The 17,400-nt window shown below is 59.8% G+C and overlaps 2 protein-coding genes across 8 annotated transcripts in view; one reads left to right on the forward strand and one right to left on the reverse strand.

Annotated features, from left to right (window-relative positions):
- The window catches only part of SLC1A7 (solute carrier family 1 member 7), a 41,271-nt gene extending 34,486 nt beyond the window's left edge, over positions 1–6,785 (forward strand). Inside the window, exons 6-11 of the mRNA XM_057310782.1 lie at positions 496–595; positions 1,321–1,554; positions 3,437–3,631; positions 4,399–4,533; positions 4,945–5,047; positions 5,652–6,785. Of these exons, the coding sequence (XP_057166765.1) occupies positions 496–595; positions 1,321–1,554; positions 3,437–3,631; positions 4,399–4,533; positions 4,945–5,047; positions 5,652–5,870 (986 nt within the window). The 3' untranslated portion in view covers positions 5,871–6,785. The remainder of the gene's footprint in view (positions 1–495; positions 596–1,320; positions 1,555–3,436; positions 3,632–4,398; positions 4,534–4,944; positions 5,048–5,651) is intronic.
- The window catches only part of PODN (podocan), a 45,465-nt gene that overhangs the window by 15,169 nt on the left and 12,896 nt on the right, over positions 1–17,400 (reverse strand). For 2 of the 7 annotated variants that reach the window (XM_057310779.1, XM_057310781.1), the window contains 4 exons: positions 16,294–16,951; positions 13,230–13,378; positions 11,699–11,803; positions 8,378–9,338 (listed from right to left, as the gene is read on the reverse strand). In XM_057310779.1, coding sequence (XP_057166762.1) covers positions 11,704–11,803; positions 13,230–13,378; positions 16,294–16,951 — 907 coding nt within the window. In that variant the 3' untranslated portion in view covers positions 8,378–9,338; positions 11,699–11,703. Of the gene's footprint in view, positions 1–8,377; positions 9,339–10,137; positions 10,249–11,698; positions 11,913–13,229; positions 13,379–16,293; positions 16,952–17,400 lie in introns of those variants that run through there. The other 5 variants (XM_026498067.4, XM_048220612.2, XM_048220611.2 and 2 more) reach the window with 4 other exon arrangements.

Here is a 17,400-nt window from a genome sequence, read left to right on the forward strand (position 1 = left end):
AGGTCTTCCCGACCACCCAGACTGGTCCGGTGCCCCATGCTCCTCCTTGAACGTTTGACCTGCTGCAGTCACTTCTTGTCTGTCGAAGTCGCACAGAAGCAGGTGTAAGCTCCATGCGGGCAGAGATGGGCCTGGCTTGCTCCCCATTTATCCCCACAGCCCGCCGCACGGACTGACCAGAGCAGGCCCAAAGGTCTTGGCCTTTCAAAGGTCGGGTGCGCAGAGGGGCCAGGGCCTCAGGGACCCAAGTTGTGACCAAATGGTGCTGGGAACCATCAGGCAATCGGTCCCCAGGGGACACTCCTCCTCCCTCCCCAGCCACCTCTCTTAGAGGGGGAACATATAAACAGGACGTCCGCTGGCAGAGCAAAGAAACCATGCACACGTGGCCCTGTGCCCACCTTGCCACCAGCGTGTGCCGGCAGTGACGATGTGGTGTGCGCCTGCACCTTGGTCTGTGGCATCCGTGATACGCTTGTGTCCTTGCCCCCGCAGGCATCATGCTGGGCCGCATGGGTGACAGCGGAACCCCTCTAGTCAGCTTTTGCCAGTGCCTCAATGAGTCTGTCATGAAGATTGTGGCCGTGGCTGTGTGGTAAGACTCCCGGGGGGGCGTGTCCTCTTCTGCCTTCACCCTGCCCCCTTCCACCCTTGCCTGCGAGGGAGGGACGCCCGCGGTCCCTTCCTCTGCTTTCCTAGTGTAAGCAGAAAGCTACACAGGAGGCTCAGCCCTGGCCTGGGGCCTCCAGAGCTACACACTTTCCCCTGGATTCCACACCCCCCCTCCCCGCCCACGCCAGCCCCGACCAGGCCTCCTTCCAGCCCTGGGCCTGCCATTTCTGGCCTGGTCAGGCCCACTGGAAGTTACAAGCTAAGCGTGGCCCTGCTCTCCTGGCCCAGTTTCCCCATCACATGGAGTCTCATCAGCTTAGCTTTGGAGAAGCGGAACACTGGAAGTGAGAATCAGCTGCCACTTTTGGTTCAGAGCTCAGGCCTTAGGAATCTTCTAGTCCAACCACTTCAGATGGGGAAATGCAGAGGCCTGCCCAAGGTCACGACATGAAGTTCGTGGCACTGCTGGGTTGAAGCGAGGGCCCGCTGAGGGCAGGGCACTCCTCCAAGGCCAGACGTTGTGCCGGGCTGGGCTGGTTGAGGGTCATGGTATGAATGATACCATGTGCCAGGCACATTGGTACGCAGTCTCATTCAGTCCTCAAGGGAGCCCCAGGAGGCTCAGGGGGCAGTGAGGCAGTGGCAGGGCTGCCTGGGATCCTTGCCTTCCTGGCCCTGAGCTGGCTGCCTGCCCCCACCCCGCCCCAGGTACTTCCCTTTCGGCATTGTGTTCCTCATCGCCGGCAAGATCCTGGAGATGGATGACCCCACAGCTGTCAGAAAGAAGCTGGGCTTCTATGCGGTCACCGTAGTGTGTGGGCTGGTGGTCCATGGCCTCTTCATCCTGCCCCTGCTCTACTTCTTCATTACCAAAAAGAACCCCATTGTCTTCATCCGTGGTATCCTCCAGGCCCTGCTCATCGCATTGGCCACCTCCTCCAGGTAGCCCCGGGTGATGGGCAGGGTGGGAAGATAGCGGTAGCTGAACTCTGTTCATCTGCCCAGCCATCATGTGTCCATAGCCATAGAACCATGGCAGTGTTAGTGTGGCCCACTTCACAAACTTGGGGGTAGCTATGGTAATGAGACCAATTTTTGGAAACGGATTGCTTGAAGTCCCACCTGCCCGCCGAATGGCAGAAAGCCCTTCTTGCCTCTTAAAGCCTTCCCCTCCCCTACTGCCAGAGTCTCTAAGGCACACTCAACTCAGTCCACGTGGGGGTGGCTTCCGCACAGCTGATGAGGGATGAATCTGCAATTGCTGTCGCCTTGCGCTGCCACACGGTGCTTCTGTTGGAGTCAGGCCCTGCGTTATTTAGGGACTTGGCCCGTCTACAGCCACGGGGACATCCAGGCTGGATGTCCTGTCACAACCTTGAGAGTGTCACTAGCCAGTAGGGATTTGAATCACGGTTGAGCTCCCTGGACATCCATTTCCTCATACGCAGATTGTGGGTTATGGTAGCCTCTGCCTCGGAGCGTTGCCATGGGAATGAGTGCAGATAACCCACCAAAAACCCGCCAAAGGGCAAGAAAGCTGGTCTGGGCTAGATGAAGTGGCACCTTCTCTCCAGGACCCCAGCCCACAGTGGGGTTGGAGTCATGCCAACCCGGCTGTCTATCAAGGGGGAGGAAGTGCTCTATACTCTGTGAAGAAAGGGTGGTTCTCCCCACAACAAATGTCCAAGTTCCATATGGAGGAAGTCACCTGAGCTCAGGCCCATGTCTCTCTGGAGCCAAAGCCTGGCTCTTCCTTCCAGCCCTTAGCGCCTTCTCCTCTCTGGGCCTCACCTTCCCAGTCTGTCAAACGGGAATGAAGGCCACCACAGAGCTCCTTCCTCGGCAGCCACATGACCCCACCCTTGGCAGCCGAAGCACCTCAGGAAGAACTGAGGAGGAACAGAGCCCCAGTGAGGAGAAGCCCCGGAAGCCCCAGGAACCTCCACGAAGGGCATGGTCAGGAGGTGGAAAGGAAAGACAAAGTCCCTAATGCCTGCTGGCCCCCAGCCACCAGCCACCAGCCAAGCCCTGCTGGAGCCAGCAGCCCTGAGCCATCTCCTGCTTGGCAGGAGCCACAGACTCGGGCCCAGCACACCAGGCAATGGACATGGGCCCCCAGGCAGTGGCCTGTGGCAGAGGAAGGGCACTGGGACCACCCCAGCCTGAGTCTTCATCTCAGCACAGCCACCAGGAGCTCTAGTCGCAAACACCGTAACAATAATTGTAGTGGCTTCCGCTGCCTGCGTGCTTGCAACATGCCAGACACTGTTCGAAGCACTTTCTCGTAGCTCTGTAATCTAGGTATCGTGTAGGACAGGGAGACTAAGGCACACACAGGTTGAGGAACCTGCTAGAACCACTTGGCTAGTGGGAGGCTGGGATCGAAATCCAGCAAGTCGGCCATTTCATCTAAGCGTGGCACAGCACTGTGACTCTGGGTCAGCCCCTCGTCCCCTCTGGGCTTCCGTTTCTTCTCCTGTAAAACAGCCTCAAAACCCCTCCCTCACAGGAAACGGAGAGGATCCGATGAGGGTGTGTAAAGCACAATGCCTGGCGCATAGTAGGTGCTCTGGTGGTGGTAACTCCTTTCCCAACCTGTGTGGTCGGTGGCGCTCCAGCGCTAGGCCTGGGCGGCCCTGGCTGGCCCACTGATCACACTGCCCACGGATGCCACCTGAGACCATTTCAGATTTCCTTCAGCCTCTTCTCCCCGGTGATTGGTAGGCTGCCGGGGGTGGGGGCAAGATTCCTGTCCGTGGCAGGCAGGCGGCCCAGAGGCCCCTGGAAGACGGTGGTAGGCAGACACTGGGCCCTCTGCCCACAGCTCAGCCACGCTGCCCATCACCTTCAAGTGCCTGCTGGAAAACAACCACATTGACCGGCGCATTGCCCGCTTTGTGCTGCCTGTGGGCGCCACCATCAACATGGACGGCACCGCACTCTATGAGGCTGTGGCCGCCATCTTCATTGCCCAGGTCAACAACTATGAGCTGGACTTCGGCCAGATCATCACCATCAGGTACATACCTGACTCCCCATACCCAGTGCGGATTGGCAGGGGGAGGCGGGGGCCGAGAGGAGGGCACTGGCAGGGCCTTCAGGATTCTTGAGCTCCCAGATCTCTTGGGGTCTCTGGGGTGCAGAGGGGCAGGGGTTTGTTCCAGGCCACACAGCAAGTCAGTGCTGCAGCTGGAACATGACCTGGCGTCTATGACACAGCGCTCCTTCCCCAGCAATACCCTGCAGAGGGGGAGCTCTGAGCACGCTGGGAAGCTCAGGCCCAGAGGAGGGGCTGCAGTCTGGACGCGCAGGGCAGGGAGGGGGCTGCAGACAGGCACAGGGCGTGAAGAGGCCAGGGACGGGATGAGGGACAGAGGAGGGACTGCTAGTGTGGCAAGAGCTGAGGGAAGGGTGCTGGGGTGAGGAGCAGAGGCCGTGGGGAAGGGAACCAGGCCCCAGAAGGAGCTGGGCAGAGCTGTGTGGTGGACGACTTGAATCTCTGGTCAGCTTCCTGGAACCCCACAGAGTCAGTGGCTCCAGGCAGAAGTTTCTCCACAAACTCCCGAAGAGGTTCTGCTGAGGCCAGGGATGGAGGCCACGGGGCCAGAGGACCTTGAGCAGGGACATGCCCCCCACCACCACGAGAAGTAACCCATGTGGCTTTCCTAACAACCCCTGCCCCGTATGGCTATCCCTGGCATTCTGGCTTCCTTCTTGGAGCCAGGGCCCCAGCAGCGAGGCCTGCCCCACCTGCTCCTCCTCTTCCTCTCCCTGCCCCTTCTGCAGCATCACGGCCACGGCGGCCAGCATCGGGGCAGCTGGCATCCCCCAGGCTGGGCTCGTCACCATGGTCATCGTGCTGACCTCTGTGGGACTGCCCACTGACGACATCACCCTCATCATCGCTGTCGACTGGGCTCTGTGAGTGGGGTTGGCCCCCCACCTACCCCACCCCTTGGGCAGCAGGCAGTGGGGGTGAGCCAGGGAACTGCCGTGGTTTGTCCCGGACACCAGCCTGGCTGCATAATTTGTGGCGCCCAGTGCTCAAAAATGAAAATGTGCCTACCCCTGTTCAAAAATGATAAAGAACTTCCAAAGGGTGGGAGCAGAGCATTAGACCAAGCCCAGGCCCTTCTAAGCAGGGGCACAGTCACATGCCCATGAAGCCAGCCGTGCGTCAACCTTCTCTGGCATCACCCCGGGGCTGGTAGGCTCAAGAGGACAAGAAATGCACCCTGCTGCCGGCCCCAGCCTGGCTGCCCGCCGCCCTCGGCCAGCTCCTCCTACAAAAAAAAAGGTGCCCACCGCTCACGGCCCTCTTTGTCTCACCAGGGACCGTTTCCGCACCATGATTAACGTGCTGGGGGACGCACTGGCAGCGGGGATCATGGCCCACATCTGCCGGAAGGACTTTGCTCAGGACACAGGCGCTGAGGTGAGAGCAGGGCTGAGGGGGCGGAGCTGGGGCAGGCAGGGGGGCACGAGGTCTTCTCACCAGCGGGCAGCCTTCTGCCCAGCCCTCCCTGCCTCTGGCCTCGGTCTCCTCATCTGTACGGGGGTGACTGATTCCTCTAACGGCCGCTTGCTGAGCACTCACCGGGGCCGTGGATCAAGGGAGGAGCCATGGGGAAGGAAGGAAGCAAAGAAGTTGAAGCCCTGCCCTCGGGGAGCCTGGACCCTTGTGTGGAGGCACTATTTGTCCTGCTGACAACGACGTAAATGTTTGTATGTCTGCACACGGCTTCGTGGTTTTCAGGGCTCCTTCAATAACTCTGTGTAGCAGGCTATCCCCCTCCGTGGGGAGTGCAGGCAGGGGAGCCACCAACTCCCTCACCAGACTATGTGTTCCTTCCTCCACTAAGACAACCTCAGAAGGAAGCAGGACAGAGTGGAACTGGGGCACAGAGAGGGTTTGGGTGACCTAGCAAGGTCCCACGGCACATGTGTAAGAAAACCAGTCACATGGTTTGCTCATTCAGTCCTCCCTAGTGTCTAACTTCACTCCCTCCTGATGCTACCAAGGCCTGTTTCCCTCCCAGAAACTGCCACCCTGTGAGACCAAGCCAGTGAGCCTCCAGGAGATCGTGGCAAGCCAGCAGAACGGCTGTGTGAAGAGCGTGGCTGAGGCCTCAGAGCTGACCCTGGGCCCTGCCTGTCCCCACCACATCCCCGTCCAGGTAGAGCAGGACGAGGAGTCAGCTGCCACCTGTCTGGACCACTGCACCATTGAGATTAGCGAGCTTGAGACCAACGTCTGAGCCTGCAGAGCTGCAGGGGCTGGGGAGGCCTCCAGGGTCAGGGGCCAAAGGCAGGATCTCAACTCACCTACTTTCCTGAGCACCTGCAGGAGCCAGGCTCATACACTCTTCCCACCCTTGAGAGGCCATTATTAGCCCCACTTGTCAGACGATGGAGTCTCAGAAAGGGAAAAACTGCAGGTGGGAGCCCCAACTGGAGAATGACGAGCCGGCATGGCCCAAGCCCCGGCTGTGACATTTCTACTATGACGGCCTAAGAGGGTGGCTGTGTGGTCCCACTTTCTGGATCACACAGTTGAGGCTCTGTGAGCTGAAAACACTTGCTCCAGGTCTTGGAGCAAATAATGTCAGGGCTGGGATTCTAACTCAAGTCTTTCAAGGCTTGGCCACTCCCTCCCAGAGGAAGGGGGCCTGCAGGGCCAGATGCCAAGAGTCTCTGCCCCCCTCCGGGAGCCCTGCAGCCACCACTGCCTTCAGTTTATGAAGACGTAACAACAGCCTGGTTCTTCCCCAGCTGTATCCCTGCCCAGGTTTATCCCCCTCCCTGTCCTATAACACATGGCCTCAGACGAACAGCTCTCCCCGAGGACGGTCCAGCCCAAGGCCAAGGCCCACTACCTGCCACATGCCACAGCCCATCCCACCACTTGTCTCTCACAAAGCTCAGCCGGCGTGGAGAGGGGATGTCTTCAGGAGAGCTGCAGGGACCCTCAGAAACATTTGGACCAGCCTCCCACAGATAGGTGGGCCAGCCAGGACTGGGGAGGCAGGCCGGCCTGGGATGCTCTGATCAAGCTGCCCGTGGAGCCCTGGGGTCAGCCCTCTCTACAAGCCTGTGTGATGAAGTGGTGTTAGATTTTCCACTCCTTTCTGTGCAAATTCAGTGATAACTAAATAAAAGTATTTTGTTTTTCAAGTCTTGTGGGCATAGTGACCATACCCTGGCCAGCGTTTCTTTATTGGGCTAATACGGGCTGTCGCAGTGCAGACTGGCCCAACTGGGCAGCCCATGTAGGGTCAGGCCTGTCCATGTAGCCAGAGGATAGACAAGTCTAGCTGGCCTGGCGGTGTGTGGACAGGCCTGCCTGGGCAGCCAGAGTGCAAACGAGCCTGTCCTGGGGGCTGGAATGAAGCCAGGCCTGTCTGAGCTGTCATATGCAAGAGACAGAATATGAATCGGCTTACCTGGGGGCCTGCTCCACAGCCCCTGTGTGGATAGACCACTGCGATCAGTCCCCACAAAAGCGACAAATTTCCTTGAATAGTCTGGCTCCCTTTGGTGAATGCTTTGCTTTCAGGAGGGGATGCGCCCAAAGACATTTCCAGACTCTCTCCCTCACTCTCCGCAGCCCCAGGGTGCCTCCAGGAGGCTCACAGGGGACACAGAAGAGCCCTGGCCCCACAGCCTATTCTGAATGTGCTCTGGGGAGAAGATGCAGCTCTAGGGTCTTACACAGAGGAGCCCCCAGGAGACACTGAAGCGGGGGGAGGGGATGGGCATCCCAAAGTCACTCAGAGACTCAGGAGGGCACTTGCCCTCCCAGCCCCCACTCCTGAACGACTTCCTATCCTCCTCCCAGGGCTATAGTCTGAGGAGTCCAGGAAGGGCCCTGATCCTAGGAACCCCGTTCCACTGCAGGGCCAGTGGCCAATGGGTCTGTTATGGGAACATCCTTACTTCATTAAGGCCTAATCACTGAAGAGAGGTCGGAGGTCAATCTATCAGTCATTCCCACAATCCTGTGGACTGGCTTAAACATCTCTCCCCCCTGTTACATCTCTAAGGCCCTTTGAGCAATGGAGCCTGGCCCACCCCAAGGCAGGAATCTGCTCTTTACTGGGCTCATCAGGAGCGTGCTTACACACCTCCAGGAGTGGGAAGGCACTGCTCCCTGGGTGTCTCATCCACTGTGGGGCGGCTCTGCTCATCAGAGTTCCTTCTTTGTTCTGAGCCGGGTGCTGCCCCTCCCAGTTCCAGCTCTGGCCCTGCTGGGGGTGGTGGGAGCACTAGGCATGTCTGTCACTTCTTCCCCAGGCAGGCCTGCAAAGACCTGGGCCCCCAAGGAGACTCCGCTCTAGCTCTCGGGCCTGCCTCCAAGCCCTTTCCACGCCAGCCGTCCTGGGGACACCCCCATCAGTGATGCCTGCTCAGTGCACAGGTGGTCCTCCGGGTAAGCCTGAGCAGTCCAAAGCCAGGAGGTCCTTTGCTCAGACGCTCAGCCTCTGGAAGTGCAGAGTGAGCTCACAAGCCCCACGTGGGGGTCCTGGCCGGACCTGCCGACCCCCACCCAGCAGATGGGCCGCACATGCCTCCAGGCCTCCTTACCTATAACTAAACCCCACACCCCTGGGCCTCTGCCTGTCAGATGACTTGTGGGCCCAACAACTGAACTCGGCGCTGACTCCTGCCGGTCTGGACAGGCCCTGAGGTGCTGGTGTCCTGCCCACCCCCAGCCGGGCACTGGCCCAGCACCTGGCAGGAAGCACACACAGACACGGCCACAGGCTGCCAGAAAAGGGTAATGCTTTTATATTAGTTTTTCTGTAACAAGAAAAATCAGCTTTGAGGGTTTATCATTTTTTTTCTTAAAAAGAATTCCAAGTCCAAAGACACCCAGAACTCCCCCCAGGCCCAAAGAATAAAAAAGGTATGTCACCAGGGCAGCTGGGCCCTTCCTCCCTCCTTGCTGGGCCCTGCCCCTCCACCGCACTCCTGCCCCAGGCCCCAGCTGCCTCAGGAAGCTTCCCCTTGGGCCTCAATGGAATTTCCATCAAAGATGCACCTGTGGCCGGCCAGGGCATGCAGGGAGTGACCCCCAGCAGCGGGGGTCGGGGCAGGCAGGCCAGGGCAGCAGTCCCAATGAGAGGAAGAGGAACAACGGTCAGCTTCTGGGAGTTCGAGGGTGGCAGGCCCCTGGCCACAGAGAGCACCAAGATAACTCTGTCTTCTCCAGGGGATGGACGGACAGACGGCTGAGCAGATGGCAAGCTGTTCTGGCCAGTTCTGGCTGGGGCAAGATGTGTCAGTGGCAGAGGCCACAGAGGGCTGTTTGCATGTGACTCGTGTGTGTGTGTGTGTGTGTGTGTGTGTGTGTGTGTGTGTGAGAGTACACATGGGTCCGTGGTGAAGGGAGCAGGCACCCATGGGTGCCAGGGCAGGGTCAGACCCTTCCCTGAGTCTGCATGAGTCTGGGGGCATGATGGTGCTGGAGGGCCTGGGTGGGGAGTGGAACTGTTCCATGGGTGCCGTGCAGACGGCAGTGTGTGGGCGCGCCGTGGTGCCTGCCCATGTGTGGCTGAGGGACGCTGCGGGAACAGACGGGGCGGGGCGACTGTGCTCAGCCTGTGTGGTGGCGGCGGGCAGCGGGGGCTGGTGGGGGCAGCCCTGGGTGCACCTGTGAGCATGGCAGACCAGGGCTCACCAGGCACAGGTACGTGCTGCAGAAAGGGGTCCAGCGGTCCGTTGTCCTGCAGAAACGTGGAAGGGTCAGGGGCAGACCTGCCAGCTTTGGGGAGGTGGGCTTGAGCTAGGGGGTCCCCTGAGGGGACTCTGGGAGGGCCAGGCCACTACAGGCGGGAGGGGGAGTTGCCCCTGGGGGCCCAGAGCCAGCAGGCCACCCACTGGGAGGTGTTCATGCTAACTTCCCAGGGCCTCTCCCAGGATCCCCCGCCCAACAGACCTGCCCGAGGCCAATATCCTCCAGATGGGGCAGATTCTCTCCCATCCCAGGACTCCATAGCCCCCTCAGGAGGGCCATAGCATCCTCACTGAACAGCTGTTCACCCCCATCCCTGACCCCCGGCTTTGTCTGACAACAGTGCCTAGAGAGGAGGTCTCCACCTTCATCCCCCTGGGCCCCCGCAGCAGAGGAAGGGGACTCCCAAGCACGGCCTCGGGGCCTGTTCTCCAAGCTAGGATAACGACCCCATGTGCATCCTTCTGTCAGCCCCACCTCCCTCTGCATCCACCCATGGGGTCCTTACCACCACCCTGCAGTCTCCCCTCTGACCCAAGCCCTTACTTTAAGTCAGTGTCCTAACAGTGGCCCAGGGGCCCCTTCCCATGGCCACAGCCTGACCCCATGACCCCCCAGCTCAGCTCAGTCTGACCACACCTCTCCTCCCGGTGACTCACCGCACCGTGCTCACTCTCCAACGTCTCTCTCCAGACGCCCTACCCACCCACCCTCTTGTCTATACCTCCTTCCCTTCCCAGACTGACCCCCGGGGTCCACGACTGCAGCCATTCTCTTGCCAATACCCTCAACATCCTTGTTCCTTACCCTTCTGTCCCACACACCTGGCCAAAACCCCCGCCATGGATGGATCCAATGGCCCATCTTCTCCACACCCACCCCGGTCAGCTGAGCACCTCCTGCTGCACGGAGAAAACAGAAGGCTGAAGGCATCGGGCTGATGCGACTTCGTGTCCAGCCGCCAAGCCACTAACCTGTGTGAGACTGCAGCCACTCGGTCCTCTGTCCCTCCCACCCCCGTGGAAGCACTGACCCTCCTGCCAAAGCCAGTCGCTCCTACTATCACCATGGGGCTAGCTTTGCCCTTCTCTCCTCTCTCACATCTTTAACCCCCCCATCCAGGCCAGCCCCTCCCCATCAACACTTCAACCTGCTCTGTTTCTGAGAAGGGCACAAGGTATATGGAGCCCCACCTGAAACTTTGCACCCCCTTCCCCTGCCACCCTCTTATCTCTTCACCGCCAAACTTCTTGATAGAGGTATGTACGCTCCATGGGTCCTCTCCTTGTCAGCTCCTTTCTCCACCCCCACTGCCCTTGAGGTCACTCCCCCACAAGGTCACAGCCGAGCTCCTTGTGGACATATCGGGTGGGTCCTTGACAGGACTCCCTCCACCTGCCTTTCAGCAGCACTGACTCAGCTGCTCTCTCTAAAAGGGCCTTGTGCATGGAGACACAATGTGTAGTCACATGCACGCGTCCTCCATGTGTGTGCACGCACGTACGTGTTCTGCACCTGCGAATGTTCCGTGGAGCACGTGCACGTGTGTCTGTGCGCACTACGCGTTCTGCAAGTGTGTGCTCTGTGCGAGTGTATGCACGTTTAGACATGTGTGAGCATGGGTCCGTGTGTGTTGGTGCACCGTGTGCACATGTGGGGTGTTTGTTTTGCACATGCGCATAATCTCCCTCTGGCTGCCTGGGGTTTTCCTACCTCCTTCCCCTGCTGCTTCCCTCCAGCCCCTTCTGCAGGCTCCCTTGCAGGTGGCCAAGCTCCCCAAGCCTCCTGTGACCTCATGACTATTTCCAGGCTAATGATGGCTGGACCCCCATCTTCAGCCCAAACCTCACTCTCCAGCCCCAGACCCACATATCTGGCCCACCCCTGGGCAGCTGCCTGAGCACCCCCCAGGCCTATCTAACTCAACATTCCTACCACCTAACAAATCTGCTCCCTCAGTACTATCATCGCCTGGGATCCCAAGCTAGTCTGGAGGCTTGTCTTCTCCCTCACCTCATGCCCAGCAGGACCAGGACGACTCTGGCCTCTGGAGTCTGCTTATCCCTCCCCAACCCCCTTCAGGCCATCTGCTTCTCTGCCTCCTCACTGCCTCCCCCATCAACGGCGGCTTGGCTTACAGCAGTACCCTCCCCGTGGGCCCCCACATCCATTCCCTGCTTCCACTGACCCAGCCCCTGCGCATGTCCCATCAGGGCACTCATTGCCCTGGAGAGTCCCCTGGCCTGTGCCGGCCTCCCACAAGCCTGCCAGCCCCTCACCCAGGGCCCATACTGGAGTCGAGGACAGGACACAGGTGGGGAGAGGTCAGTGCGCCCCACACAGACCACCTACCTATGTCACATCCGGTTCACCCAGTCACTATCGCCTTTCCTCATCCTCTTCATCGTCGTCCTCCTCATCTTCCTCATCCTCTTCCTCCTCCAACCGGCCCCGGTCCTTGGAAACGTCACCAAACTCAAAGTTGCCTTCTATGTCCAAGACCTGTAGGTGCTTCAGCCTCCGGAAGGCACTTTCCACCACGGAGCCCACAGCCAGCTTGTTAAACCTGTGCGGCCGCCATGCGTGGTCAGTGCCAGAGGCCTGACCCTCAGAGTCTCCACTCCCACCCACCCCAGCAGGGAAACGGGAGCACAGAAGGGGTGTGGGGCAGGGAGGGGAGCAGTGCTGAGAAGCAAGATGCATCATGAAAAGTCCCAGCAGTTCAGTGTGGCTACAGCTTGAGGGGGGGCAGGGGCGGACCCCAGGCCACTCATCTTCTACAGCAAGGGGCAGGCCCCCATCTGCAAATGCTCCAAGATTTGGGAGTGGCAGAGGTGGGCGCCTCCTCTCTGCCTGGGATTACCTCCCTCTGGGATTAACCCCAAGGCCTGGGGCTCCAGGGTTGCCAGCCTAGGGTTACCCTGGAGCCTGGTGTGGAGTGGCCCACAGGCAAGGCCAGGGTCAAGCTGGGCCAGGGACACACTCGGGCTGAGGGGAATCAGAGGCTGGGCTCTGACCTCAGGCCCCCTAAACTCTTTGGGCCTTAGTCCCCCACAGGAGCCAAGGCATAGGTCACACTCTACCCCAGCCTAGCCTGGGGCCTGCTGGGCCATCAATCTCCTGGAGGTGTGCATTCTGTCTTCTCGAATCTGCCCCTTCTCTCTGAGTCGAGGGGGTGGTTAGGTAGGATGTTGGGAAGAACCACCCTGACTCCTCTGTACCAAAGCTCCTCATTTCCTGGGGAGCTGGCTCCCCTATTAGAATCATTCTAGGGGCTCCTGGGTGGCTCAGTTGCTTAAGCATCCAACTCTTGATTTTGGCTCAGGTCATGATTTCAAGGTCGTGAGATCAAGCCCCATCTCTGGCTCCACGCTGTGCGTGCTTAAGATTCTCTCTCTCCCTCTCCCTCTTCCCCTCTCCCCCCTTCCTCCCTCTCTCCCTCTCTCCCCTAGGAAAAAAAAATCATTCTAAACCCCCACAGCTCAGCGAGGACCTGAACATCTGCCATCTGCTGTTCTGGATCTGAGGCCCAGGCTCAATCCCGGCCAGCCCTGGGCACAGCAGTCACCCGTGCCCTCCGGTACCCCTCCCTGCATGGTAGCATCAATAATGCCCACGTGCACGGCTTGTTAAAGTCTCTGAAGCCCTTTTACAAACCTATAAACCTCACCAGGCCTGGCCAGGATGGTCCCCACCCTTGAGAGCCGAGGAAACAGAGGCTGAGGGGGTTCTGGGATGTACCCAGGGTCACACAGCCAGTCAGCAGTGAAGCCAGGCTTCCAACGCCCACCTCGACCCGCAAGCTGTTCCTGTACACCTCAGCTATCCTGCTAGAGCCAGGCCGACCCCGGGGGTCCGTGCAGCGCCCCGGGGGCCTTCCTACCTGAGGAAGATCCCTTTGAGGTTGGGCGTGGAGTCAAAAGCGTTGGCGGGCACGGCGCTAATCTTGTTGTTCTGGAGGTACAGGTACTCGAGTGACTCGGGGAGCCCCTCAGGGATCTCTGTGAGCTGGTTCCCAGCGATGTCCAGCAGCTGTATGAGTGACCGGGGGAGTCAGAGCACTTAACAGCGCGCGAAGACCCCACCCACCCCTGGCCTATCTAAATCTTAGGATAACCCTGGTAGGTGGGATCTAGAACTATCCCCATTTTCCAGGAGGGGAAACAGAGGCTCAGAGAGGTTAAGGGATCTGTCCGAGGCCACGCGGCCTGTATGAAGCTGGAACCCAAACCCTCGTTTTAACTACGTCCTACCCAAGGCTCGTTTGGCCTTGCCACGTGAATTCACAGCCAAGATATCTGGGTGGCACAGTCCCTCCTCCTTAGCACACCTGTCACCCCCATCAGACTGAAGACCCCAGAAGGGCAGAGGCCAGGGGTCCTCCAGTCTTTGAATATTCCCACACTAGTCCGGGATGAGGGTAGGGGTGGGGGTCCCTATGGGTGGGGCTGCTCATTCATGGACTTCAGAGGCCTTGTGGGCAGGGGCCAGGAGCAAGGGTTCGAGGTCCACAGTGACCCTGGCATGGCAGCCAGTCCTAGGCTGGTCAGTCTCGGGGTTACCACATGCCTAGAGTGCAGGAAGCAGGTGGCCAGGGAAATGGGGTGGTTTTCGCAGGGAGGAGCAAACCTGCAGTGGGCAGGAGACCTGGACGTGCATGGGCCCAGGTCCCTGCCTTCCCCTCAGGCCATCAGCACACGCTCCTGCGACACACACCTGGGCAGGCACAGGGGCATTCCGTCACCTTTACTCTCCCTTCCTCACCCTGACAGGCTGGGGTTCGGGGTCAGGAAACTGGGGACCATGAATCGAGATTCAGGATTCAACCAGAAAACAAGTATTACACACCTTGGGGAGCCTCCCTGTCACCTTCCCCACCCAGCAGGGCTGCCTGCTCCCCACTGTGTTCCCTCCACACAGCTCTGGCACCTCCTTATTCATTCTAAACATCTTCAGTGCCCACAGGTGCTGGGGATATGGAATCCGATGAGATGCTGCCTCTGCCATTGGAGGTTAGGGTTTGCGGGGGGCGGGGGGTGGACACAAAATCTGACAACAGCTGGTGGAATGGGGCTGTGTGGAGGGAACCCAGGGGAGTGGCATGACCCAGCCTTGGGTCAGGGGAGTACCGGTGGGGGGGGGGCAGGTGCTTGTAGGAAGAACCCCCCCACCAGACACCTCATCCCTGACTGACTTCACCCAGGCCACACCTGCCCATCATCAAGGGCTTCCTGAAGGAGGTGACACCTGGCTTAAGTCCTAGGTATATTACAAGCTCTAGGAGGGTAGTGACCCTCCATCTGTCTTACTCCCTGGCAGGAGTTCTAAAGCAACTGTGTCTGCACATGGTGGAAGCCTGGGACAGGCTGTGGACTGAGTGAGCAGGCGTTACCAGGGAGCTGTGCTTCAGCGGTGGGGCCAGGATGAGTGACACCCAGGTGCCTGGGAAACTAAGGAGCTCCGCTGGGAGCAGAGGCAGGCCAGCCCTGAGAACTGGCAAGGATTCTGCTCTGGGTTCTAAGAGCAATGGGGAGCCATGGAACGGTTCTGAGCAGGAGTGGAAGGTGAGTGCATGTTTTTCAAGATACCCACCAATTGCACATGGGATGTAGGAGTGGAGAGCTCCTATGGAGCTGGGGTCCAGGTGAGAAATGGGGGTGTCTTGGCTTGGAGTATGGGCAGTAGGGATGGGAAAAAGTGAGTTGAGAGCTACAATGGTAGAATTGGCAGAGTTCAGTAACAGTGGGTGTTGGGGGGCAGGTGGTGTGAAAGGGGGTGTCAGGGGCTGCATCCAAGTCTCCCGTGGGCACCCCTTCAGAGACTTAGAAAATGCAGAGGAGGAGCAGGTGTGGAGGACAGGACGATGGGATCTGGGCTCCTGACGACAACCCACGAGGGCCTGGGCCAGGCAGACCCCAGCTAGCTGCTCCTGCCGGGCCAGCTGCCTGCCTACCCCCTGTCCCACCCTGATCCTGCCCCCACTCTGGGTGTTCTCCCCTGCACTCCCCTCAGATATCCTCTTCCTGATGGCTCCCCCAAAATACAGGTACTGTAAGCCTACCACATGGAGGTCCCCAGGGCCAGCAGTGAACACAAGAGACTAAAGTGCCTGCGCCTCATTCTAGCGGAAGAGCAAGCTGCAAACAAGCAGTCAGATGACCTGAGGCCTAGAAGGGATGACAATGAGGAATGAAAACAAAGCAGGGGAGGGGGATAGCTGGTGAAGGAAGACCTCCCAAGTAGGTGACATTTGAGCAGAGCTCTGAGAGAGAGGGAGGAGCAAGTTGGGGGCGGGGCATCTGGGGAAGGGAGGGTCCCTGTAGAGCAGCAGAGTGGGGGCACTTCCTGACCTTGCACCACCTAGGCCCTGCCTCCCAGATTCCTCTCCTCAATTTCCCTCTCGGCCCTCACTGAGTGGAAGCTCTCACTTACAGCCAGACACCCCGCCTGACTCTGACTGTGGCCACAGCAGCCACAGCCACTCAGCAGCCCCAGCATGCCTCAGGTAGCCTCCCCAGCCCTCCGCACCCTGCACCCCGCACCCCGGAGGTCAGCCTGCCTCCCAGGCCTTGCCGCCCTCCCCTCCCCCAAGCCCAGCCTTTCCCAGCCACCTGCTCCTGAGCCTTCAGATGGGTGAGCTTGACTCTCCAATGCCCCCTGAACTGACTTTACACACCACCCCCCTCCTGGTGGACCCGGGGCCCCTACCTGCAGCCATGACCTCCCCTTGTCCCCACAGCCCTCTTCAAGCCTGTCCCTGCGGGTGCTGCGTTCAGCCTGGCCATACCAGCCGCTCACTGCTGCACCTGGCATGCCAGCCATACCTACTGTTTCCTTGGTCTAGCTGCCCCCCACCCACAGCCAAGCCCTCCTCCCCACCCCTCAGCTGAGCCACAGCAGCAGCACTGCACGGGGGCATGACCCAGCCCCTTTCCCCTCCCCCTTACCTGCAGATGGGCAAGGTCGGCCCAGGCCCGGGGGCCCAGGGCCCGGCTGCGCAGCCGGTTCCCAGTGAGGTAGAGCTCACGCAGCTGGGCCATGCCGGCCAGCGCCCCGCGCGCCAGGGCGGCCAGCTCGTTGCGCTTGACCTTCAGCACATGCACGTTGCGCGGCAGCCCGGGGGGCAAGGTGTGCAGCCGGTTCCCGGACAGGTCCAGCGAGCGCAGCAGGCGCAGCTTGCGGAAGGCATCGCGGTGCACCTGCGGGCTGGTGATGCGGTTGTAGCTGAGGTTGAGCTCCTCCAGGAAGTAGGTGGTGGCGAAGTCGTCGCGGCCGATGCCGGTGATCTGGTTGTGCAGGATCATGAGCGTGCGCACGCGGCGGGGCAGGCCGCTGGGCACGCGCTCCAGCGCGTTGTTGTACAGGTGCACCGTGTGCAGCCGCTTCAGGCCCTGGAAGGCCCGAGGGTGGATGCCACGTGCGTGCAGCTGGTTGCTGTGCAGCAGCAGGTACTCGAGGCTGCGGATGGGCGTGAGCACGTCGGCGTCCACGCTCCGGATGGCGTTCTTCTCCAGGTGCAGCAGCACCAGGCTGCGCGGCAGCCCCGCCGGGACCCGCGACAGGTTGTTGCTGGACAGATCCAGGTACTCCAGGCTGGAGAGCTTCCTGCGACGGGAGGGAACGAGGACGGTTGGCAGAGGCCCACGTGGTGCTTGTTGCCACCATTACTCCCGAGGGAGACGGCAAGGGCACTGCGTCTAATTCATCCCAGCTCCGCCACTGGCTGACCCACGAGGGGACCCCAGTCCTCTCCAGCCTCTCCTTGGGTTGATTCAACGCTCTACTGGTGTAGGAAGAATCTAGCGTGCTTTCTGACACAAAGGAGCTTCTTTGAAGACCAATTGTTTAAGGCCTTTTGTAGCCACCCTGGTCCTAAAAAGTGAAAATTCATCAAGTACACTCCAGTTTCAACTTTGTACCAAGAAGCGGGCTTCTGATGATGCCTCACTGGAATTTTGGCTGGCCTTATTTATACATATCGCTCGTTCTTGGGGCAGAAACGTCAGCAGAGGCACAAGCCCCGAAGTTCCTTCTCCAGGAAGCTGGCCAGGGAC

This window comes from Ursus arctos, unplaced genomic scaffold (assembly GCF_023065955.2).
Source record: "Ursus arctos isolate Adak ecotype North America unplaced genomic scaffold, UrsArc2.0 scaffold_12, whole genome shotgun sequence".
NCBI classification, from domain to species: domain Eukaryota; kingdom Metazoa; phylum Chordata; class Mammalia; order Carnivora; family Ursidae; genus Ursus; species Ursus arctos.